The 21,128-nt window shown below is 32.4% G+C and overlaps 1 protein-coding gene across 1 annotated transcript in view; it reads right to left on the bottom strand.

Annotated features, from left to right (window-relative positions):
* Window positions 1-21,128, bottom strand: part of LOC118201601 (alpha-1,3-mannosyl-glycoprotein 4-beta-N-acetylglucosaminyltransferase B-like) — a 246,080-nt gene that overhangs the window by 66,612 nt on the left and 158,340 nt on the right. Inside the window, exons 7-10 of the mRNA XM_085820727.1 lie at window positions 19,441-19,561; window positions 14,566-14,696; window positions 3,898-4,005; window positions 3,167-3,360 (exon numbers count right to left, since the gene is read on the bottom strand). Of these exons, the coding sequence (XP_085676853.1) occupies window positions 3,167-3,360; window positions 3,898-4,005; window positions 14,566-14,696; window positions 19,441-19,561 (554 nt within the window). The remainder of the gene's footprint in view (window positions 1-3,166; window positions 3,361-3,897; window positions 4,006-14,565; window positions 14,697-19,440; window positions 19,562-21,128) is intronic.

The raw sequence follows: 21,128 nt of genomic DNA, 5'->3' as shown, positions 1-21,128 counted from the left end.
AATTCGATTAATGAACAAGAAGCTGAAATTTTCACTAGAAAAAACTATTTTTTAACCACTTAATGACGGGATTTATGTTAAAAATTTTTCCAAAAATCGCCGATTTTTATTATCTACATATATAGCTCATTAGATCTAGCTTTGTAAGCTTTCTAAACATTAGATGCAGCTTTGTAGCTACAGATATATCTTATTAGATGTAGCGGAAAATAGGAATTTCGCGAAACAAATGAAATAATTATTATCGTTCATGACATTACACAAGTTAACTCGGGCTTCAATGAAGCAGCCAAAAAAATACAATCTAGCCAAAAGTAATACAGAACTGTAGTCTAGGTAATAAAGCTAAAGTAAAAATCAAGTAAATACATTTTACGTTCTATAAATGTCACTGAAGTATGGTACAGTCTGAAACATGGCGTAATACATAGCGGCACATCACGGTCTGGGCAATAATACCGCCATTACCGCTTGAGCCTAATCACTTCGAGCGAGTAATCACAAAAGCCACTTGGACCCCACCCACAGCTAAGAGATCATGTGCATGGCAGAGTGTCGATTGCCACGCAATATTACGGGCAGTGGCATTACATATCTGTAAAATTTTCAGCTCCTGAGTTAACTCGTTCATAGGAAAATCGAAACGGCATCAGTTTCCATGATATTTCGGGCGCGGTCGTTAAGCGGTTAAATAATTTTAGACCTAATATATATGTACTAAAAAGCCTGGCGGTCATACGAAATAACCGCTGGTTTAGATACTATAAATTGTAATTAAAATGATTTGTGCAAAGGTGTCTGCTAATTCCAACCAAATTACCCAGGGGAGGCGGCGGGGACGCCCCTTTGCTTACTGCCTCACGGGGTCTCCCCCTTCTACCTGATTAATTGCTTAAAGTAGAGTGCAGACAGGAAACCACTGGCGGTACATTTCTTAAGAGCCACCGCAAGCTCAATAAATAAAGGTGATTTAAATAATAAAATGTTAATTCACATATCAAAGATTTCTTTGTACATAACATTCTTGTGTAGATCTTTCCATCATTTTTAAGCTCGCCTTGCAAAGGACCATCAATTATTTTAATTTTACGGGATATAATTTTAATTTTAGGTAAAAAAATTCCAACACGCTTAAGCATTTGGCCGAGACTTATTGATAAGGCAAGTTTACAGGAAATTGTTTGCGTCTCAATTGAAACGGCAAACCTGTCCCGGGCAACTTCAACCCATTGGCTAGTATAGTTACGCAAGCAACCAATAAACTATCGGCGACAAACAAACACTTAAGCCGCATATATATGGGGTGAGATATTAATTAAAAACTTCGGAAACGTTAATTTCCGAGCACATTTTTCCGAGTGGCAACAATAAACTATCGGCGACAAACACTTAAGCCGCTTATATATATAAAGATGATATAATAAAAAAAGGCTGAGCGATTAGTACAGTATTTATCAGAGAAAATTATTTTCGGCAAGATAATTATAGTCATTTCCCTCTAAATCGATTGACCTCTTTACTAAATCTACGCCAGACACAACGTTGTTGCTTTTCTAATTTTATGGTTCACTTTGGTGTATTTGTATTCTGTTTTGTTTTAATAAGTTTTTGCTGATAAATAATAAGGAAATTTAAGCATTCGAAAAGAGAATATGAGCAGAAAATTAGCGCTAGGCATAGCAGTTAATAACATTTTAAACTTATTCAGTTGACTAATAAAGGTAATTAATTAATTAATCTCTTTTATATTGTTTTTGTTAATTTTTTATGAAAGTTTAGTATAAAAAGGATTAGAAAGAGGACGATGAGCGGTTTCGTGTTGTTATTTCCATTCAAACTTTTTATATTAATTGTAAAATTATAAAATTCTGTTAAATCCTATAAGTAGCACTAGTTATAGGATTTAACAGAATTTACTAGTTAATTGAAAAGTATAAAACTAAAAATATTCCTTACTAGTTAATTGAAAAATATAAAATTAAAAATATTCCTCGTTCATTCTTGCGCTCACAAATCAGTATGCGAATACGCATTTACAAAATTGCCTGAAAAACATCTCTGAAATGTCTCGCAGGCATGCCTGAGAAATCGCAGACGTGCCTGAAAATGCATGTCTGCGATGTTGTCGTCATGCGATGATTTGTAGGTGCTTATTAACCATGTTATTTCCAATAACGATATTTTAAAATTGCATTGTTATTGAACCGCTTAATTTCTTTGTACTACGATGTTTTAGAATTCCGATGTTTCTTCTTGCTTTCTTTTCTCTTACGATGTTTTGTACGATGACGTTTTCGTCTCACGTTGTTTCCTCCGATAAGTTTTCGTCCGCAATGCTTTGGTCTGTGATGGTTTCGCTTATATACCCAGTAATTGTTCAGATTCTTTCCAATTTAAGAGCCGCGATATCCGCTCAATAAAATCTACGTAGTGATGTTATTCCCTTCACATTTTTTTGTTTAGCACATAAATTTTTTCGATTCTGGAAATGTGTACTGTCAACAGCGACCTCACTAAAACTTGAAAGATGCATCTTCCGATTGTTAACTGAATGCAATATCCGTTAACACCACGAGACAACGCATTGAGGAAATCAGTAACAGCGTAAAATAATACTAAAATAAAAACAATAATAAATAATAAAAGAGCTGTGCATGTTATTATATGCCCTTATAGTTGGAACGTTAGTTGAAACATGTATGACAACTCTCATTTAATTAAATACTTTCTAATAATCTTACAAAATCTTCGATGCTAAGTTTCTGCTTGAGTAGCGATAAATGAGACTTCAAAACGCAATGCTCTGAGAACAATGTCCTCTTAAACCAAATATTGGAAATATTGGAAAATATCAAGCTTAGAAAAAGAGAAGATGAAATACTCTGAAAGCTGCATGTCTTTCACATGATTACTGCAGAAATAATTGCTAAAACATAAAGAAGTTCAAAAATTCAAAACTGTACTAAGTTTTCAAACATTTGCCAAAAAAAGTTTCAAAATTAACCTTACTGAAGTTTGTTTCAAGGAAGGCATCATTACTGCCATCCTGAAAATTCAAACCTTAAAAAAACAACATTTGACTGTTTCTAAAACAGATGAAATGGACTTTTAATATGGAGCATAGTAACAAAGTTACCTTTCAAGAAAATATTGAAACGTGACTAACCTCTCAAGGAGAATGGGCGGCGAAAAGTAGAATGTAATGTTATCTCCTTTCGATGGAGTAAAACACCAGAAGTAGGTTTCCCCACGGTATGCTCTGGACAGCGTATGGTCTCCATATGTCTTCAGCGATGTCCTCAACACTGCTGCTGGATTCCGATGTGGATATCTTGTAAGAGTCTTCCCAAACTGCTTATCCTGAAGTTAAATGAAATATAAATGTTCATTTCGATTCATCATCGCTACTAAAAGCAATATCATATGAATACATATCCAATATTTTATATCCGATGTAAGAATTTTTTTAAATAAAAGTTTTAGGCTTTTGTTAAATTTTAAAGCACAGTTTCTCTCACGCTAAGTGAAATACCGACCTCATTTTGAAATTTTAGGGATATAATAGACTAAACCTGAAATGTTTACACGGAGCGGAATAATTCTTATTTGATTCAGTTTGCAATGCAATATTTAAGTGCTTTATATTTTAGGTCTAAATTGCATATAAAAAAATTTAGATTCTGCAGAATAATTTAAGATCCAGGATTAAATATAACCCAGATGTACATATGTAACTTCATTTTCAAGAATCCGTTTTGAAGATGTAACTGTTTCTAATACTAAGGAAAACTAACCATTGGAATAGGCGCATACCTATATATATAAGTATATTTAATGATCAACTCAATTTAAGAGTTAAAGCGCAAGGGAAATCAAGTGAAATCTAATCTTCCTTACCGTAAGTTTCTGGACTTTTCCTTTCAGAGATGAATGTGTTCCTACATGTTGAAATAAAGAAGGTCTGTAGTGTATCCAGACATTGTCCTTCTGCTTCCGGCAATCCTTCTGCGTAATGGAAGTATATCTATTAATTATATTTACTTTTGTAAACTTTAAATACCAACATTGATGCAAAAACTTAATTAGAATTTAAATTACCATGATTTCTGCGCCAGTTTTATATAGATTTTATTATCACCAAGCAATTTGCAAAACGCATTTAAACTGTAATAACATTCAATAAGCTGTCAATTTTTGAATTCTAATGCTTTAATACGAAACAACATGTAATCACTTTCTCGCGTAGATACAGCACACCCTTCATTATACTAATATCAAAAACATAGATAGAATGTTATCCAAACCCGTTAAAATTTGTTTCAGCAGATAGAGGTGAAAATTTAGCTGATGACCTGAAAAACAAATATAGATATGAACAGATAAGTTGTTGAGAATCTCCCATTCGCTGTAGTCCAAGTTTCGGTATTCTATATGATTGAAGTATCAATTATTCTTACTAATTAACTCTCTCATTGTGCACAGAAAACGGAGAACAGAAATAAACCAAAGCTGGGACGTTAGTGTAAAAATAGTTTAAACCAATGGTATGTAGTAAACCAGTAGTGGTAATTGTATGCGGGAAGAAATGCGCGATCTGTAAGCAGCTGAGGAGCCATTTTTTTTTTAACCAAGAGAGAAAGTCGTTTAACAAAATATTTCTTTAAAATGTATCTCAACTTTTATTTACTAAATATTTAACAAAACTTATATAAATAGTAATAATAGCAGTGCAGAAACAAATTCCAATTTATATTTATTTTCTGTTTGAAATCTATAGCTTGGTATCTTTAAGAAACTTCTAGTGGTTAAATTTTGTAGTTCAAACGTACTCATAGCTAAATGTTAAGTTTTCAGCGTTGAATAACCACTAAATGTCTTATCCAAACTAAAAATAATCTAATTTCGAAAACTTTGGAAATGGGACAGAACTCGGAGTAAATAATGATAGTCTATTATCTTTCTGTTATTAAGTTTTTCTTCGACGCATACAGAAAAAAGACATATATTCGTATGAAAATATTTATAAACTTCCTTATTTCTTATTATAACTTGCAGTTAAACACCTCATGGCGTTCCGATTTTGATTATTTGTAACTTTGTATAAAAATTTAGAGAACCTATCACGATTTGCAGAAGTTCATCGGTCATTCGGGTTCCCTTCATTAAGAATTTTCCAACTGCGAAACTAAATCTATTCACGTAAATGTTCTCTCAAAAAAGGCAACTATTCTTATCGCAAAAATTCGTAACTATTCCTATCGCAAAAATTCGTAACCGAGGGTAATTATTTTCTGGCAAGCTCTAAAAGAAATTAATGAAATCTTTATATATACAAATCTCCGAATAAGGTTTATATTACTGTGTAAATTATTTAGCTCAAAACGTAGTTTTTTTGGGGTGTTATTTATGTTCGTCTATAAATGATGATAAACATGTGAAATTTAACCCAGAATAGTTACAATCTTAAACTTTTTTATATTCTTGTCTTCACAATTAATGTTATCATGATATCAATTAATTTACAGGAAATATATTCGCAAGTCGCTGAATATTAGTTATGGAGCCGTTATTCTGAGACCACTGCATTAAAACATCTGAAACAGGATTTGGTCAAAATAGCAGTTAGTCTTAGATATGCTTGCAGATGTTTCCCTTCAGAAAGATCTTATATTTCTTTTCTATGATGTGTGTTGACATTCTTTAAGCTATTATAGCAAATTTGAGCAAAGCAAAGATGTCGAATTCAATTTATGGACCTATTTAGACCAAGGGCTCGTTGACACATTCCGTTGCTTTACCTGGTTCATATTTGTTCTTCCATCTTTGTCTTCTCTCTCTTCTTCTCACTCTTCTCGTAGCTGAGTCACTAGATATAAAACATCTTAACCTGATAAATATTGTAGGAACATGTCTTCTGTAGCTTTTGTTCTTCGTTTTCTCCGCTTATATTTCAAATGCCTTGACCAGAAGTAACTCTATTTAATTTATATGTCAGCTTTTTTCATATATGAATTATCTTTAGGATATTTACTTCATTTAGCTCAACCAATTGCTGAGCTGTTACAACCGCTGAATACTGTAAGTTTGACCCAAGTTCGATCCTAGACAAATGGATGGTTGCGTATTTGGTTTTCGTGATTTTACCCAAAAAACATTTATTTCCTCTAGGTCGATAGATCTCAGATGCTTTGCCATATTCAAACGTGCCAACTGTTAATTTCATTTAAAGCTTTAGCAAGAATATTCACTTCAAAATTTGTAAATTTTCCAATCATCTCATCTTGGAACCTCAAAGATTTCTTTCGCACGTGTTATTTCCGACAGTGCAGAGATAACGAAGAACACAGTGTATATACATATAATATCGCGTAATCACTAATTGCAATTATGCTTTTTCAAAATCAAAATAGAAGTAAGGTGCAGGAAATAAACGATCGAACAGCTAGTGATGTTAAGAATATCCAGAAAAATCTTCTAATGATTTTAAAAGTACAATAAATGAGACTAAGGCATAAGAAGGATTCGGAAGTATGCAGCTAATGGAACTCCAAGACTGCAATTACTGCAGATGAAGAAAAGGCATCTTAAATGAAACGAGCGTCAATGAAAGATTACATAATTCAAAAAAAATATGTAATACTGTAAAACATTTTAATTTCCGTTTCGCTAATAACGTATTTAGTTCTGAAATAAAATATTTATTGCCTTAATATAAATTTATAAAATCTCGCAGTATACTTTGTGGAACAGAAAGAGATCGAGATAGAGTTAACGGAAAAATTTATATGTAATTAAAATAAACAATACTGTATAATGAGATAAATAGTTTACTTCATATGTTTCTTAATAAATAAAGGAGTCGGTTTATAAAAACATTTATCCAACACAATTCGGATTACCACAGGCCATAATTTTCCATAAGAACCTCTAAAATTATTTATCCATTGCATAACTTAAACAAAAATTCAGTCGTCACTGTAAATCAAATTGCCGATATCTTCTTCAAGATAAAACCACACACGTCAAAATTCACAATATCAGAAGCGAAATCTCTAAGAACATTCAACAACTTTACGGAGACCATCATAACTTTGCGAAGACTAACAACGTTATAAAGACGTAATTTAGAGGTGTTGAAAAATGGGGATGCTTTAACCGTCAAAAAGTTGATCGCAGTTAGTAAATCATATGCAGTAAATAATACCTTCGACAGCAATGGAAATGATGAGACAGTCATTCAGATAGAAGGGAAGATAAAGGAATATTGATTTTTGGCTGAATAAATGTGATGTACTCGGCCCAATGGAATCGAAAGTACCCGAGTATTATTAACGCAAAAACAATCATTTTAATAGCATTGGAAAGGGAGTCAGGAGTAGAATCTCACACATGATTACTTTAATGTGATTTTCTGACTTCGAAATGAAGAGAAGGATAGAATTTTTGCTCTTAGCAAGAGAGAAACATTGTTCACTACACTGCGTCTTCTTTAATAAATAAAATATAAAGGGGATGGAGGATAAATTGATATTCCGACTAAAAAATTCAAGAGGTATTCCTGTTTCAGGTTTAATTCAATTAAGAAAAAATAAATTCTCCTTTTTTGGCGACATTATTTTATTTTAATTAATAATTTCGACTGCAAGAATATGATTTATATTTTGCGTGCGCAATTACTCACGAATTGCTGATATTTATAAAGCGAAATCTTGTAATGGTATGAATATATTTTACTTCAGCATACACTGCATTGCTTTTAATAACATAACATACTCTGGAATGCAAAGAGTATCGCTTTTATGTTATCGATATAAATCATGATCCATTAAAAAGGCCATAAACTGATAGCACACTCGTGTGCAAAATTAAGAATTTGCAAATTATATCTACTTTTAAGAAACGTATTGAACGATACTTAAGAGTACACATGTGTGTCTGCGAGGCTGACATAAACGCACAAGGGGTTTTCAGAGATTTGCGTGCTCATACTCCTTCACGACATTCGCCGTGATTCTCGCAAGAGTAGCATAAATTTTATAAAGTATCAGGTAAAATGAGTAGTCACGAATGTATTGCCGACCGAATGAGATGCAAATTTGTTGGTAGATTGGGGGCAGGCCAATCATAAGCGCAATAACAAGCGTGGCTATAGTGCACAATGAAACGCCCAGGGTTGTCTGCAGTTTGTGAAAACAGTTTTAAGGCAGTGAATCTATATCGAAAAGACCTGGACAAGGTCGATAAAAATTCAAAAAGACGAACAAAGATCCTTTCTTTTAGTGCGGTGACGCAAGGCTGCTACAGCTTAAGAGCTCTCACGTGAGCTGTATGCTGCCACCGGGACACGAATTTCACGGTCTACAGTTGTCCGAAGGCTTCATGAGATAGAGTTATAAGCCAGATGAGTCGTTGTTTGCATCCCACTCGCTGCAGCACATAAGAGAGTGCGTTTAGCAATGTACAGGCAAGCGCTTCGGGCCAGATATCATTGGATCATCGTGCTTTATACAACTGAGTCCAAGTTCAGCCCGAAATCTAATTCTTGGCGTATCTGTGTCTGGAGATATGTTTCTGTGTCGATACCATTATTTTCTCATCAGGGAAAAAGAAACTGACAGCGATGGAGTTGTATTGGGTAAGTATTTTGTTGGACACTCGCACATTCCTACATGTGTTTGATAAAGACTATGAAGTATACAGAGGAGATCGTAGAGCCGTATGCTCGACTTTTCAGGGGCGCAGTTTACCTCAAGTTGCTGTTAATGGACAACAACGTTCATCCACATAGGGCTCAGCTGGTCGAAGTTTGCCTTTAAAGTGAAAATATTCTCCGCATGAATTGGCCAGCCAGACCGCCTTGAGTCAACCGATTAGACCATGTCTGGGACGCGCTTGGGAGAGCAGGTTCATCTCGCCATCCCTCTCCGAGAATCATACTGGAGTTGAAAATTGTCTTGCTGCGGAAGTGGGATCGAATGCCACATGGACTTCTCAAATGCCTTCTGTTTGGCTGTGAGATGGGACCATACCCCATATTAGACTCCTTTTCTGTTTTATATCAGAACGCGGATTTGAGGCATCCATGCATTATTAGCTTAACTGATAACTATGCGTACGTAAAATAGCTTTTTACTGGCCATTCAAGCGCGAATAAATTGTGCAGTCTGCTTTAAAATCATAAGTATAATGCAATATTTATATAGCAAGCATAAGGGCGATAAAGATTTTTTTTGAAAAACTACGAACAATAAGATTCTCATAGTATTAAAAGAAAACATTAGTAAAGTAGTATATTACGATGATGCATTCTTCATCTGCATCTCTCTAGCAGACTGATATAAATGAAAGTAAGAACGTTTGATGCATCAGCTTAACCATTCACAATATTTTGATACTGAAAAATTACTACACATGTATTGAGAAGGATAATTTAGTTTCAAAAGAAAGCATCATTTCATCAAAATATTGCCTACGCAAAGACTTTTGATTCACCCATGCATAGGTATTTGTGCTTATGATTTGTAATTCAGTGGGAAGACTCATCCTGTACTCGGTGAGTGTTGAACCATTTCCCCATAAAGACCTGTTTCCTTGACGAGCATTTCGTAACTTTATAATATTTATATTTGCTAATTATTTTGTGTTAATATTTTTATGTAACTTCTGTTGCCTGTAACTTCCGTTAGCATTAACCGGAATGGAAATCAAGTTGAGTTTAATTTGAGAACGAATCTGTAGTCAGAGAGTTTTGACAACTGAATAGAAAGTAATTTATTTCCTGATTCCTCCACCTATATACCGACATGGTGTTATGAACTTGTTTTCAAATTTGCGCATTGAGAAGTGCGATTTATGAATCTTTGATGTTATAACTTTATAATAGGATTTTCATAATCTTTTTAACTAAATCTTATTTCATGATTCTTTCCTAGTTATGTAAAGATGAAAATTCTTCGGAATCAAGGAAAAGTTAAACTGGATTTGTTTAATATTTAACTAACTTCGCATTTCTAAGTGCAACTTTGCAATTTATAGATCGTTTATTTCCTTAATTTCAGAACATGTTTTGGGAAATACAGTATTAGAAAGACTGAGCTTTTTTATTTACACATTAAATATACAAATAACAGCAAAAGCGATCTTCAGAATTTACAAAACATCAGCGAAGATTGAAAGTAAGAGTTCGGCAATCTATGTAGAAATTTTTATTTAATGCTCTCAATAATGTCCACATTATTGCACAACTGTTAACTTACTCTAAAACAGGGATTTAATGATAGCAGTAATACTTATTTAACAGATATTGACAAACTGCCTCACTATAAAATATCTTGTAACAGTATATAAAATACAATAAAGTGCGATAAATTTCCCATTTTCTTTTTCCTTACGGACTTCCGCCCCTTTGATGTCATTAAACTCCATTCTGAAATGGCACCATTAAGAAACGTCTCGTTGAATGATTGCCACGTTAAGTGTAAAATAAAGCGTAATGTGGAAGAATTATTGAATCTGGAAGAAAAGGATTTCGGACGTTTTCTCTTAGGATTTTCCACTAAAAGAGAATAATGCGCATTTTGGTAGTTTACCAGCTTAAGTACTTTTCAGGTCAACTAAACAGCTATTGAATATCTTTAAATGTACCCCCAGAGAAGCATTTTAAGTGCATAAAAAATTAGAATGCAATGTACATGAATTAAAACAAAGGCATTCCGTGAAATGTATTTACTAATAAATGTGATATATACTTTTCAATAAACCTCGGTTTAGGACATTATGCAGGGGTCGCCTAAAACCACACTTAAATAACCGTGGTTTCAGAATAATATAGCCAGCAACAAAAGAGTAATTTTTGAGGCGTTCATATCTTTTATGACTCATGTGTACTGGGAATTACATCATTAATGAAATACGTTAAAATGTATACCGATATATCTTTAAAATGTGTCATTAACTAAAATCAAAGTTTAATTTTCTCAGAAAATATTAAATACACCTGAAAAAAACTAAATTAATTTTAAAAATCTGAAAGTAAATAAATAAAAATGCAGCCTGAAAACTAGAAATTACATTGTATGTTTTCAGAGAAGAATTTATTATTCTAAATTTCAAGAAATTAACAAAATATTAATAAACTATAAACTTAAAAAACTAAAGTACAGTAAAGAAGTTACTACCAATTTTTTCATCATAAGTTAACTTCAGATGGAGTCTTTTGCCCCTGATTTCGTGCAGAAGATTTCATTATTCAAGGTACAGCTGAGTGCATTTTTACTGAATGTTTTGCTAACGAGACTTCCAAAAACTATTTCTCACAGGTGAAATGGTAACAAATTTTGCTTTGTCACGATATGGAATTCACGTAATACGTTCTCGAAAACAGTAAGTCCACTTTCGAATGTTAAGCAATTGAAACACTTATATACAATAGTCACATTCCTATATAAATGCGTGTGAAATAATACAAGAACGTTATTTCATTTACTTATATCATAGGTTCCTAAAAGGATGTGATACCAACCCCCCCCCCACACACACACAGGGAGAGAGAGCATTCCAAGTGGGCGATACTGGGTCTAGAGAAAAATGGAGTGGGAGAGGTTAAGACAGTAAAGAGAAGGCGTCCGTGGCGTACCTACCAACGTTGGAAATTAATGTAAATTACTAAGTGTTTTCCTGAATAAACATTTTATGTAACTACCTAAAATTTTTCTGTTATTGCAATTGCGTATGGGAAAATTTAAATTAGCATTAGGTATACATAGTATATCTAATTTGGTTCAGTATCGTCTGTGACAAGTCTTTGCAAGATGGTAAACAAAGACGTCATTCACGCAATCATGCGTATTTCGACATAAATTTCGGAGTTTGTAATGACTTGTTTACAGAGCAAGGGTACCTGCATCGCCCACAAGTCGATCCGTGCACAAAATCAAGTCTATAAAAGACAGAGATAGCTCTGGATTATCTTACGTCTTGCCAAAAATCCATATGCGTGAGTGAAGTCATTATCCCATTATTTTTATAACTATCTATAAATCTGTTGAAAAATTAATTTACTTAAACCTTGGAAAAATTTGCACTTCCAAATGTTTGAATTAAGAACAAATGAAGTCAGTACCGTACTTAGTATACGAAAGATGGATTTACTCACTTTCCTAAAAATCAATCTTTACTTAAGCCTTTAATTTGTCAAAATGATTTTCTGAATGAACCCTTCTAGGCTTCAAAAGCATTAAAATAAAATATATACTGATAAAAATGGAAAATATTTATCCTATTTTCAAATACTGAAAGGAGAAATCTTTAAAACATCCACAATCCTTTTTGCGTCGTCTTCTCAAGAAGAAGATGGCACACGAGCACGTTATGGAAACCCTATACAACTCGCGAGCAATTTGTCTTCATGGTAGTTAAGGAGGCTACAAAACTTACCTTAATCATTAAGATACCTTCAGATTTCATCGGAAAGATTCTTCTGAGTAATAACTCGGTGCAAAAAGGAAGAGATGAAATGGCAAAATTTTATCATTATGCAGCATCATTATGCAATTACTTAAAGACTTAAAAATTTTCCATTGAACTCGATAAATCAACTCTATCAAATAATAAAGCTACTATTGTCATACGTGCGATTCATAAAAATAGAAAAATATTTCTCAAAAGTTATTTGCTAAAAATGCAGAAACCGATACAAAGGAAGACTCGATATTTAATACCATGAACAAGTTTTTTTTTAAAGAGAGAAACTTCCATTTGTAATATTTTGTCAGCATCTGCTGTTGGAGCTACGGCAATGACGGGGCATCACAAAGGTTTTATAGCGCATTTAAAACAAGCAGTAGCAAATGTGCTGGCTAAGCACATAACGTTAGTCGGTTGCAAAAACCTGAGTTAAGTCCTGCATACGTCGCTTCAGCAGCTTCAGTACATTATTAGAGCAGTCAGTAAGATCAGAAGCAGTTTATTGCATGGCAGATTACTCGGCAACTTTGTAGTGGAAATGAAGATTACAATTGCTTGCTGCTGTACATAGAAGTTCGTTGGCTTTTAAAAGGTAGTTTACATGAATCGTTTTTTTCATTCTATTTGATTCAGTATTGGACTTCTGGAAAACAGATAAAAAAAACTATGCAAAACTTGATTAAATCCAAAAAACGATCCCGTTTATTTGACAGACGTGATTAAAATAGTTAATGAAATCAATTTATAATCGCAAGGTGATGAGATGAATTTAATTAAAACAAAAAAAGTTATAGCTGTTTTTGTGGGAAAACGTCTTCTATTCAAATGAAAATTATGTTGAAGTGAATACAGCCAATTTTCCACATTATCATTAGTCTGAAAAACAGGAAGGTATTCTTATTTATTGCTAATATTTAGACGTCCTTCACCCCGATTTTAAGGAGATATTCCGGGGTGATTTAAAAATTAGTACACGGAGGTGGGTTTTGGAATCTTTCGCAAATGCAAGTATAGCAGAATTATCAAATTTAGAAGAGGAATTCGTAGAACTCATAACTAAAGAAGAACTAAAATAAAATTCAGAAATGGATATTAAGAGTTCTAAAATCAGCATCAGTTCTCTGTCCCGGATTACGGATAAGAGTAATGAAATTTTAAATTGCTTATCCTTCATCATGTTTGGCTGAGCGTGGGCTCAATGCTGTAGCTGATTTACAGTCTAAGAAAAGGAACAGACTACACATCACTTAATTGTAAGTGATGTTAAAGAAATTGAAACCCGGCTTTAAAACATTTAAAACTCCAACGGCTTCAGCCTTTCATTAATTTTTTATTTCTTATTGATTTTTTGTTTATTTTAAAATTTGTAATGAATACTTCTTTCTATATTTGCTATTCGTTTCAATTAATTTCTACTTTGTGATTTTTAATAGACAGGGAGACAGACAAAGCTGATATAGATAATAAACAACAGTATTTTAATATTCGACAAAATTAGCTATAATGGAAGAGGGGTCCATTGGAATACGTTTTTCTTTGAAAAGAGACGATGGTCCAGGAAAGATTGTGATCTCTGACTTATATGTACATATACAACCGACCAACGAGCATTTTTACATATTTTTTCAAGGAGTACGTTTTATTTTAAGGTAAACAAAACGTAGAATTATAACAGTTTAAATCAGTCTAAAAATTTTTTTAATCTAAACAAAAATATTTTTCTTCAATTTAAATTTTAATGCATCCACAATAAAATTCAAGTTTATGTATACCCACATTAAATCATAATCGCTCAGAAACTGAAAAAAAGTATAAAGCCTTTATTCTTAATCCGTATACATAAGGAGCAAACTCACATGCTCAGCGAAGAAACATTTATTAATCAATGTTACCTATGCTAAGCGATACTATGAATTTTTGTTCAAATGTTAATTTTAACTTCTCCATTCTTAAATACTCTTCGCTCTTAAATATAGTGTCTAAGAATTACATATAGGCACAGAAATAAACATTATGCAATCTAAATCTGATTTTAATCTTTAAACAAATGCAATAGTAATAAATAAAAAAATCAAATGAAAACATTTAGAAATAACTTACGCTATCTCTATCAAACCGGCACACTTTAGTTTGTATCATATGGTCTAGCAACCAATCCACTGGCTTGTCGTTGTGAAATATAGCAAAAAATGTCACAAGCTTTGACAGATCTACAGCTTTGAACATTTTACCTGTTAAAATTTTATTAAAATAGTTTTTTATTATATACTTTTTTACTATGCATTAAATAAAAATAACTTATTACAAGAATGCATTTTATGAGATATATTTAAAATATAACACAGGAAAGTGAAATATTTAAAATGTAACTACGTATTGCACATGGTATCATAAAATAACTTTGCCAACAAAAGAAAACTCAGTTTTTGCAACATACTAAGTCAGCTGAGATGCCCTCGCGATATGTGACAAAAGAACAGTGTCACTACTAGAATTAATAGACAAGTTCTTAAAAAATTCCCAATACAAACACGAGTGTTTCACAATGATTTCATGTTGTTTTCACTCACTTAGCATCTGAAGTGAATGAAAATATCATGAAGCCCTGAAATGTTGTATGTAAAACGAAAACATGAAAGATATCGGCCTTTGAGCTGCAGAGAATGACTGTGAGAATGTCTGCTACAGAACATTTTCCTAGTTTTCCAAATGATGGTGCAGCCGCGACACAGAGACACCTATCGAACAGAGTAAACAGCACATTTCCTCATTTTCTGCAATAGTAATTTTCATTTATTGGGTAGAGAAATTAAGACTTTCACAGAAACAGTATTATAAACTCGTGAAGCTACAACATAAAAACTATAAAAAACTATAAGCTATGAAAGCAATAGCCATATTCTCTGGGCCGATAATTTATGGGGCAGCTAAACATGAATTACTTTTACTGTTACATTATCAATGTCTATGGTTTCTTGCGAATACCACTGCATGATTTTCAGTTGATTACATAGTTTGGAAACTCGGCTGATCTCCTGTCTGATCCCTGAATACAAATTTTTGGAAAACTATTTGCCATCATACAATATCCCAACTACCAGCTAATACATCAGTATTTTCCAAGTTTGTTATTTCAAAGATGTAAAGACGTTATACTTTGCGGAATACCACATGAATGGAGTTGTATATGGTCAGGATTGACAAATGGCGCTGCTTTAAGATAATTTCGGTAATACAAGATGCCCTGCCAGCATGTATGACAATGATTGCGAAATTTCATTTTTTCCACTTCCTTTTTAACTTTTGTCAATTTCTTTGCGCCGCCTTCTTGCTGTTTAAATATACCATCTAATACTTCATTCCATTTCTACTGTCCATGCAGAATTTTGTGTTATCCTATAATTCTGCATTTATTTTGAGAATTTCTGAGATAGGTTACGTTAGCATGATATGTGTTCTTCTTCTCTGTTTCCATACATTGCGAGCACATGTCATTTTGTCATTATATGCAGTCGCCACTTTCGGCGTTCCTTGATTATCGTAAGTTAGTTAATTTATTTTACGACCACATATTACTTCGCAATCAAAATTTATTTGAAGTTCATTTTCCTTAAGTTACTGGGTACAAAATTGTTTAATAATGGAATAAAATTAAAATTCCTTTGTAATTTTATTTTACCTTTTACATATAAATGATGTACATAAATTGTAATGCTTAATTTATATTGATTAGGCACATTTTTGTGTCATTGATTCCTTTTTCCCTTTTCTGATTTCAAAATACATAAGAACTTGCAATAGTTATTTTCTTAAAATAGATGCAGGAAGAATATTCCCCATCAAGCGTACAGATAGCACATTAAGTGAATGTGCTTAGGTCAGTGCTGATAGCGTGAATCGAGTAATCTAGAACATCCTGCCTGTCGGATGCCAGAATTAGAATCTGAACAAGGAAACAGCTCACTGGTAAACGCTTGATTATTATCTGCCATAAGTTTGGAGAGAGATTTAGAGTAATACTGTCCCTATTTCTAAAAGTATCCGGAATATTATATATTGTACATTTTAAACAAATCGGAATGTTGTGATTTTCAATCCAATTATAATTTTGTAACTTTTATTCATGTTGATGGAGTCAATATTTATATCCAGCTTATAAATCTCCGCGAAAGTGAGCTATATTGTACATAATATTTGTAGTTTACTACTTTGCCAACTAGTCTTTGTGTTGGTCACTGCACAGTTAATCACAGAATATCAATTTAAGTTATGTTCTATTGATTATACAGCTGAAAGTCGTTGCTTTTAATATGCAGTATTAGTTTCACATATATCTACCCTCCGATGTGCTTAGTAATTTACGTAATAACTGTAAAGGCAATAATCTCTATAGTAAGCAATCTACTATTGACAAATGGATATACTACGATAGTCTTCAAAGTAAATATGAGTCTGAAGACAGGAACGTTTACAGTCTAAGGCCAATAAGTGAAATTATATATATATATATATATAATGCGAAATATATATATATATATATATATATATATTTCGCATTATTATATTGTGAATTTCCTTTATATTGCGAAGATTCCATATTTCTTTCCAATTTGGAAGTTTTTCGCACTGTAAACTGGCTTATAATTTAGTTATGAGTCATCCTAACATACATTTCTGTAGAAAAGACAGTTATATATTCTTTATCTAATATCGATATTGATGCAAATTGCTTTTCTTCCAGGAAATGTTATGCCAAATATTAGCATTTTTGTGTGAATAAGAATGTTGGAGTATTAGCGCATTTTCATTGAACTTATTTATTGAGGTATGAAAATTATATTAGTCATTACACTGAATATATTTACAATAGAAAAATTAATTTCAAAAAAGCAAATTTGAAAATTTATTTTAATACGTTTGCTTGTTAAATTTTTGTTTTAGCTTCATACTTTTCTGTTCTTTTTGCGTTCTGTTACAAGAAGTTGTCCAAAAAAAGTGTTTATGATGTTTATGAAAATTCAGTTATGAGAAAGTAAATATATATATAGTGTGTGTAGTTTTCTAACTACGCTGTATATTAAAATGCCTTGGTAAAACTATTTCTTACTCCAATAAAAGTATGTAGTAAAGTAGTAAAACTAACTCAAATTTTTCAATGCTCTAAATTTTGCGTTGCACCGTACGTTGCATTTCGGTGAACACTAACTACTATCACAGTAATTAGATCAGTTAAAATTACCACTTGCTAGTGATTTCACGCCAGCTGACGAAACAATTATGTTTTTTAATTTACGAATTCACAAGTGTTTTGTATTCTAAACAATTTTAAGTCGTACCCAAACAGTAGCTCGAATAAAATTTTAATTACGATTTATTTAGTTGCTCATAAGATTTTGTTGATCAGAAGTTGTTCATAAGTTTTGCTGATAAAAAGTTGCTCGTAAATTTTCTCTATGCACCAGAATAACTTATGATACACTGTTAGACATAAATCAAGCTAATATATAGAATTTCAATTTAAAGTTACTCCCTTTAAAAGGATTTAGAGGAAACAAAACATTTCAAATACGTGCAAGGAGCGGCGTATCCTCTCCCCCTCCAAAAAAAGTTAAAGTAATATGTTAAAGAAAAACATATTTTTGATTACATAATTTTCTGCTAAAGAGATATAAGTTTTATAGAATATGAACAGTTTAAAACATATTGTATAGTATTTTTAAGTATAATTTTAATTGGCTTAAGTCTACAAAAGCTAAGCTGGTTATATTACTCTTGATGTTTGCGCTGCTTTTCAGAGATAAAAATTCGATTTGAATTTCAATCATAAAGCCGGATATTACAACAATTTATTATTTGAATACTTTAGCAGATGAGTTAGGTAATAAATCTGCATGGAATTACTTATTCTCATATTGTACCATGAAATATCAGAAATTGCGGCACTGTGTGTGTGTAATTTAATTACCGGATAACAAAATTGAATTGAAACGTAATTTTATGAAATATCAGGAAATAATTTATATCGATATAATCTTTAGGTCAATTCCATTGTTTTAAATTTTGGGAACTGCAGTAGGGAACTTGTTTGTCTACTGAAAAAATGGTGTCGTGCATTGAAAAAGCAATGTACGGTGTCTTGTTATGGGAAATGAAATCTCCGAAACACTATTTAGAGGTAAGGGTAAGCGTCCATTGATGAAAATATTTTCGCCATTCGAGATGTGTTTTTGAAGCAGTCCCAGTAAATTGATTCACCATGGCAGCCTGTAAACAAGAAATTCCAGATCGACTGCTCATAACGTTGTTCAAGAACTGTAAGTCAGTATTTAGTATAAAAACTAAATTTAAAATATAGATTTAATTATACAAATATAAATATAGATATAATTAAAAAATAAACTATTTTTAAATCTTGCAAAAATAGTTTTTGATTTTTCATAGTTTCAATTATAACCGTATTCAGTTAAAAGGAGTATAATTTAAGCAAAGTCTTATGCTGAAAGTTATTATAATAACTTTACATGGTTCTTTGGCAATAATTGCATAAAATGTAAACTGTTATAATTTTCCTTCACATTTTTCAATACTCCATCGATTGATGCTAAGTTAGCTCAACGAAATATAGGTGTCGTTACGAATACGCAATTTATATTCAGTTATTCAGCGAAAAGTAGAATTTATTTTTCTGAACCTAGGAGCTATTGTTATTAACATAAACGCTCAAAGGGAATCACAGAAAGAGGTTACATTCCTTTCTGAGCCAACTCATACGAAAATTTTACCTCGGCGAGAAATGGAGTTTGCCGACTGTAACTCCAGAAAAGAATGAACCTCGAAAAGCCCCCCATTCCGCAACATTCAAAAAGGGGGCTATAATTCGAGCCGAGGAATCGGAAAGAGAATTTTATACTCCTTCCACGATCGATAAGCCCTGCACTGAATCGCAGGGAGAGGAGAATATGAAAGGGGGCTTACCTATAAAACCCAGTTGGCAGAAATCCAGAATGATCCAGTCTTTGTTCTCCCTCAATTTCTTGAAGGCGAAGTTCTTCATGATCGTCAAGTAATGCGGTTTGGTCAGAATGTCATCCTCCAGCTGAATAAATGCATCGAAAGAAGGAAATCAGTGCCAAAATTTTGTACAATAGAAGTGAAATTCATAATGGCAATGTTTCGAAAAGAAGGCATTTCTCAGAGAAATCAGTTATCCGAGTTTTACAATATTTCCAATGATTTACAATACAATATTTCCAATTTCTAAGACTCTAGATAACTACTGTGTTGTTAACACAGTATTTTGCGAAAATTAAGCATTGAAACCATTTACAAAACCATTTTTAAAAACCTCAAAATTTTTTAAATGTAGCTTCTTTTTGGGATATTACCGTATTTTTTCCTCTTTTTTAACTAATTTTATAGTCCGAAATTAGAAGGAGAGAAATTATGCGAGCGGTTTTATTTCCGAAGAACGCAGTTACTGTAAGAGCACAGCAAAGGAAAAGCAGTCATGGATAAACAACTAGTAATTATTACAATATTATTTCTTTAAAAGAAACCAATATTCCAATAAGAATACATAATAATATTAAACATTATACTGTCTTATGGATACTGAGCTTATAAGCAACAGTAGCTCAATTACCTTTTAAAGCCCCAAGAGCACCTCGAACGATTATGTCTTGACCAAAGTTCCCAAAAAGAACACCGAAGAAAGGAATGAGAAGAGGTGCTAACAAAAGACAGAGTTCGAAAGATCGAACATATCAACAGTAGGTAAGGCTACAATGAGCTAGAACTTAAATAACAGAAGTAAGGTGAAATCACACGTTTCGAAAGTATCTAAAGTGTAAGAAAACCTGCCACGTCCACGTAGCTTAACAAAAAATCTCAAAATACGTTTCAAATAATGAATGCAAGTAAAAAAATTAAATGCTAATGCAAATACAAATTAAATGCACTGAATAAAAATAAAACAATCAAAGGAATGTATTTTACCGATAAACTAGCCCTCAGAAGGAAAAATTATATACAACATGGGGAAGGTAAAATTATTCGAATATTTTTTAATTTAAAGGGCCTAGACCTAAAATGCTTGGAAAGGGGGGAATACGCGCGAAAATTCAGTATATTTGACAAATAACAAAACAAATCTACAGTTAAAGTACTATAAATAAACAAAAAATAAGAAATACTTCTACTGGATTCATTTTTAAGCTAAAAAATGAATCAAATGTTAAATTTTCTTCCCATAGTTGATTTGCATTCCTTATTTACACAGAGAAAGACTGAAAAGCGCATCTTACATGATCCACATTTTAATAGCTCATTCCAATTTTAATGTCTGTCATTTCGTTATCAAAACTTTCGGCAAAGGTTCATTGTTTGAATAACAGATACGCTATTTGGATCCCAAAGTTACATGTCATTCATTTAAAGACTGTGCAAAAAAAAAAAAAAAAAAAAAAAAAAAAAAACCAGCTGGCTCTTCAACAAAAACGAACTGATTTTAAGTAAATTGCATCAACCATATCCTTTTATTGCATGCAAAGGGGGAAACATTCTCATAAACTGCACCCATTTCCACATAAGTAAATGTTTATCCAGAGAAAAGTGCAAACTGACTGTCTTAAAATACCTTACCATTGTTGAAATACCTTAACTTC

This window comes from Stegodyphus dumicola, chromosome 7 (genome assembly GCF_044657685.1).
Source record: "Stegodyphus dumicola isolate Sdum_Otavi_A_Nest chromosome 7, ASM4465768v1".
Lineage (NCBI taxonomy): Eukaryota > Metazoa > Arthropoda > Arachnida > Araneae > Eresidae > Stegodyphus > Stegodyphus dumicola.
Note: the sequence above shows the minus strand (reverse complement) of the source record. Positions and strands in the feature narration are given on the sequence as shown.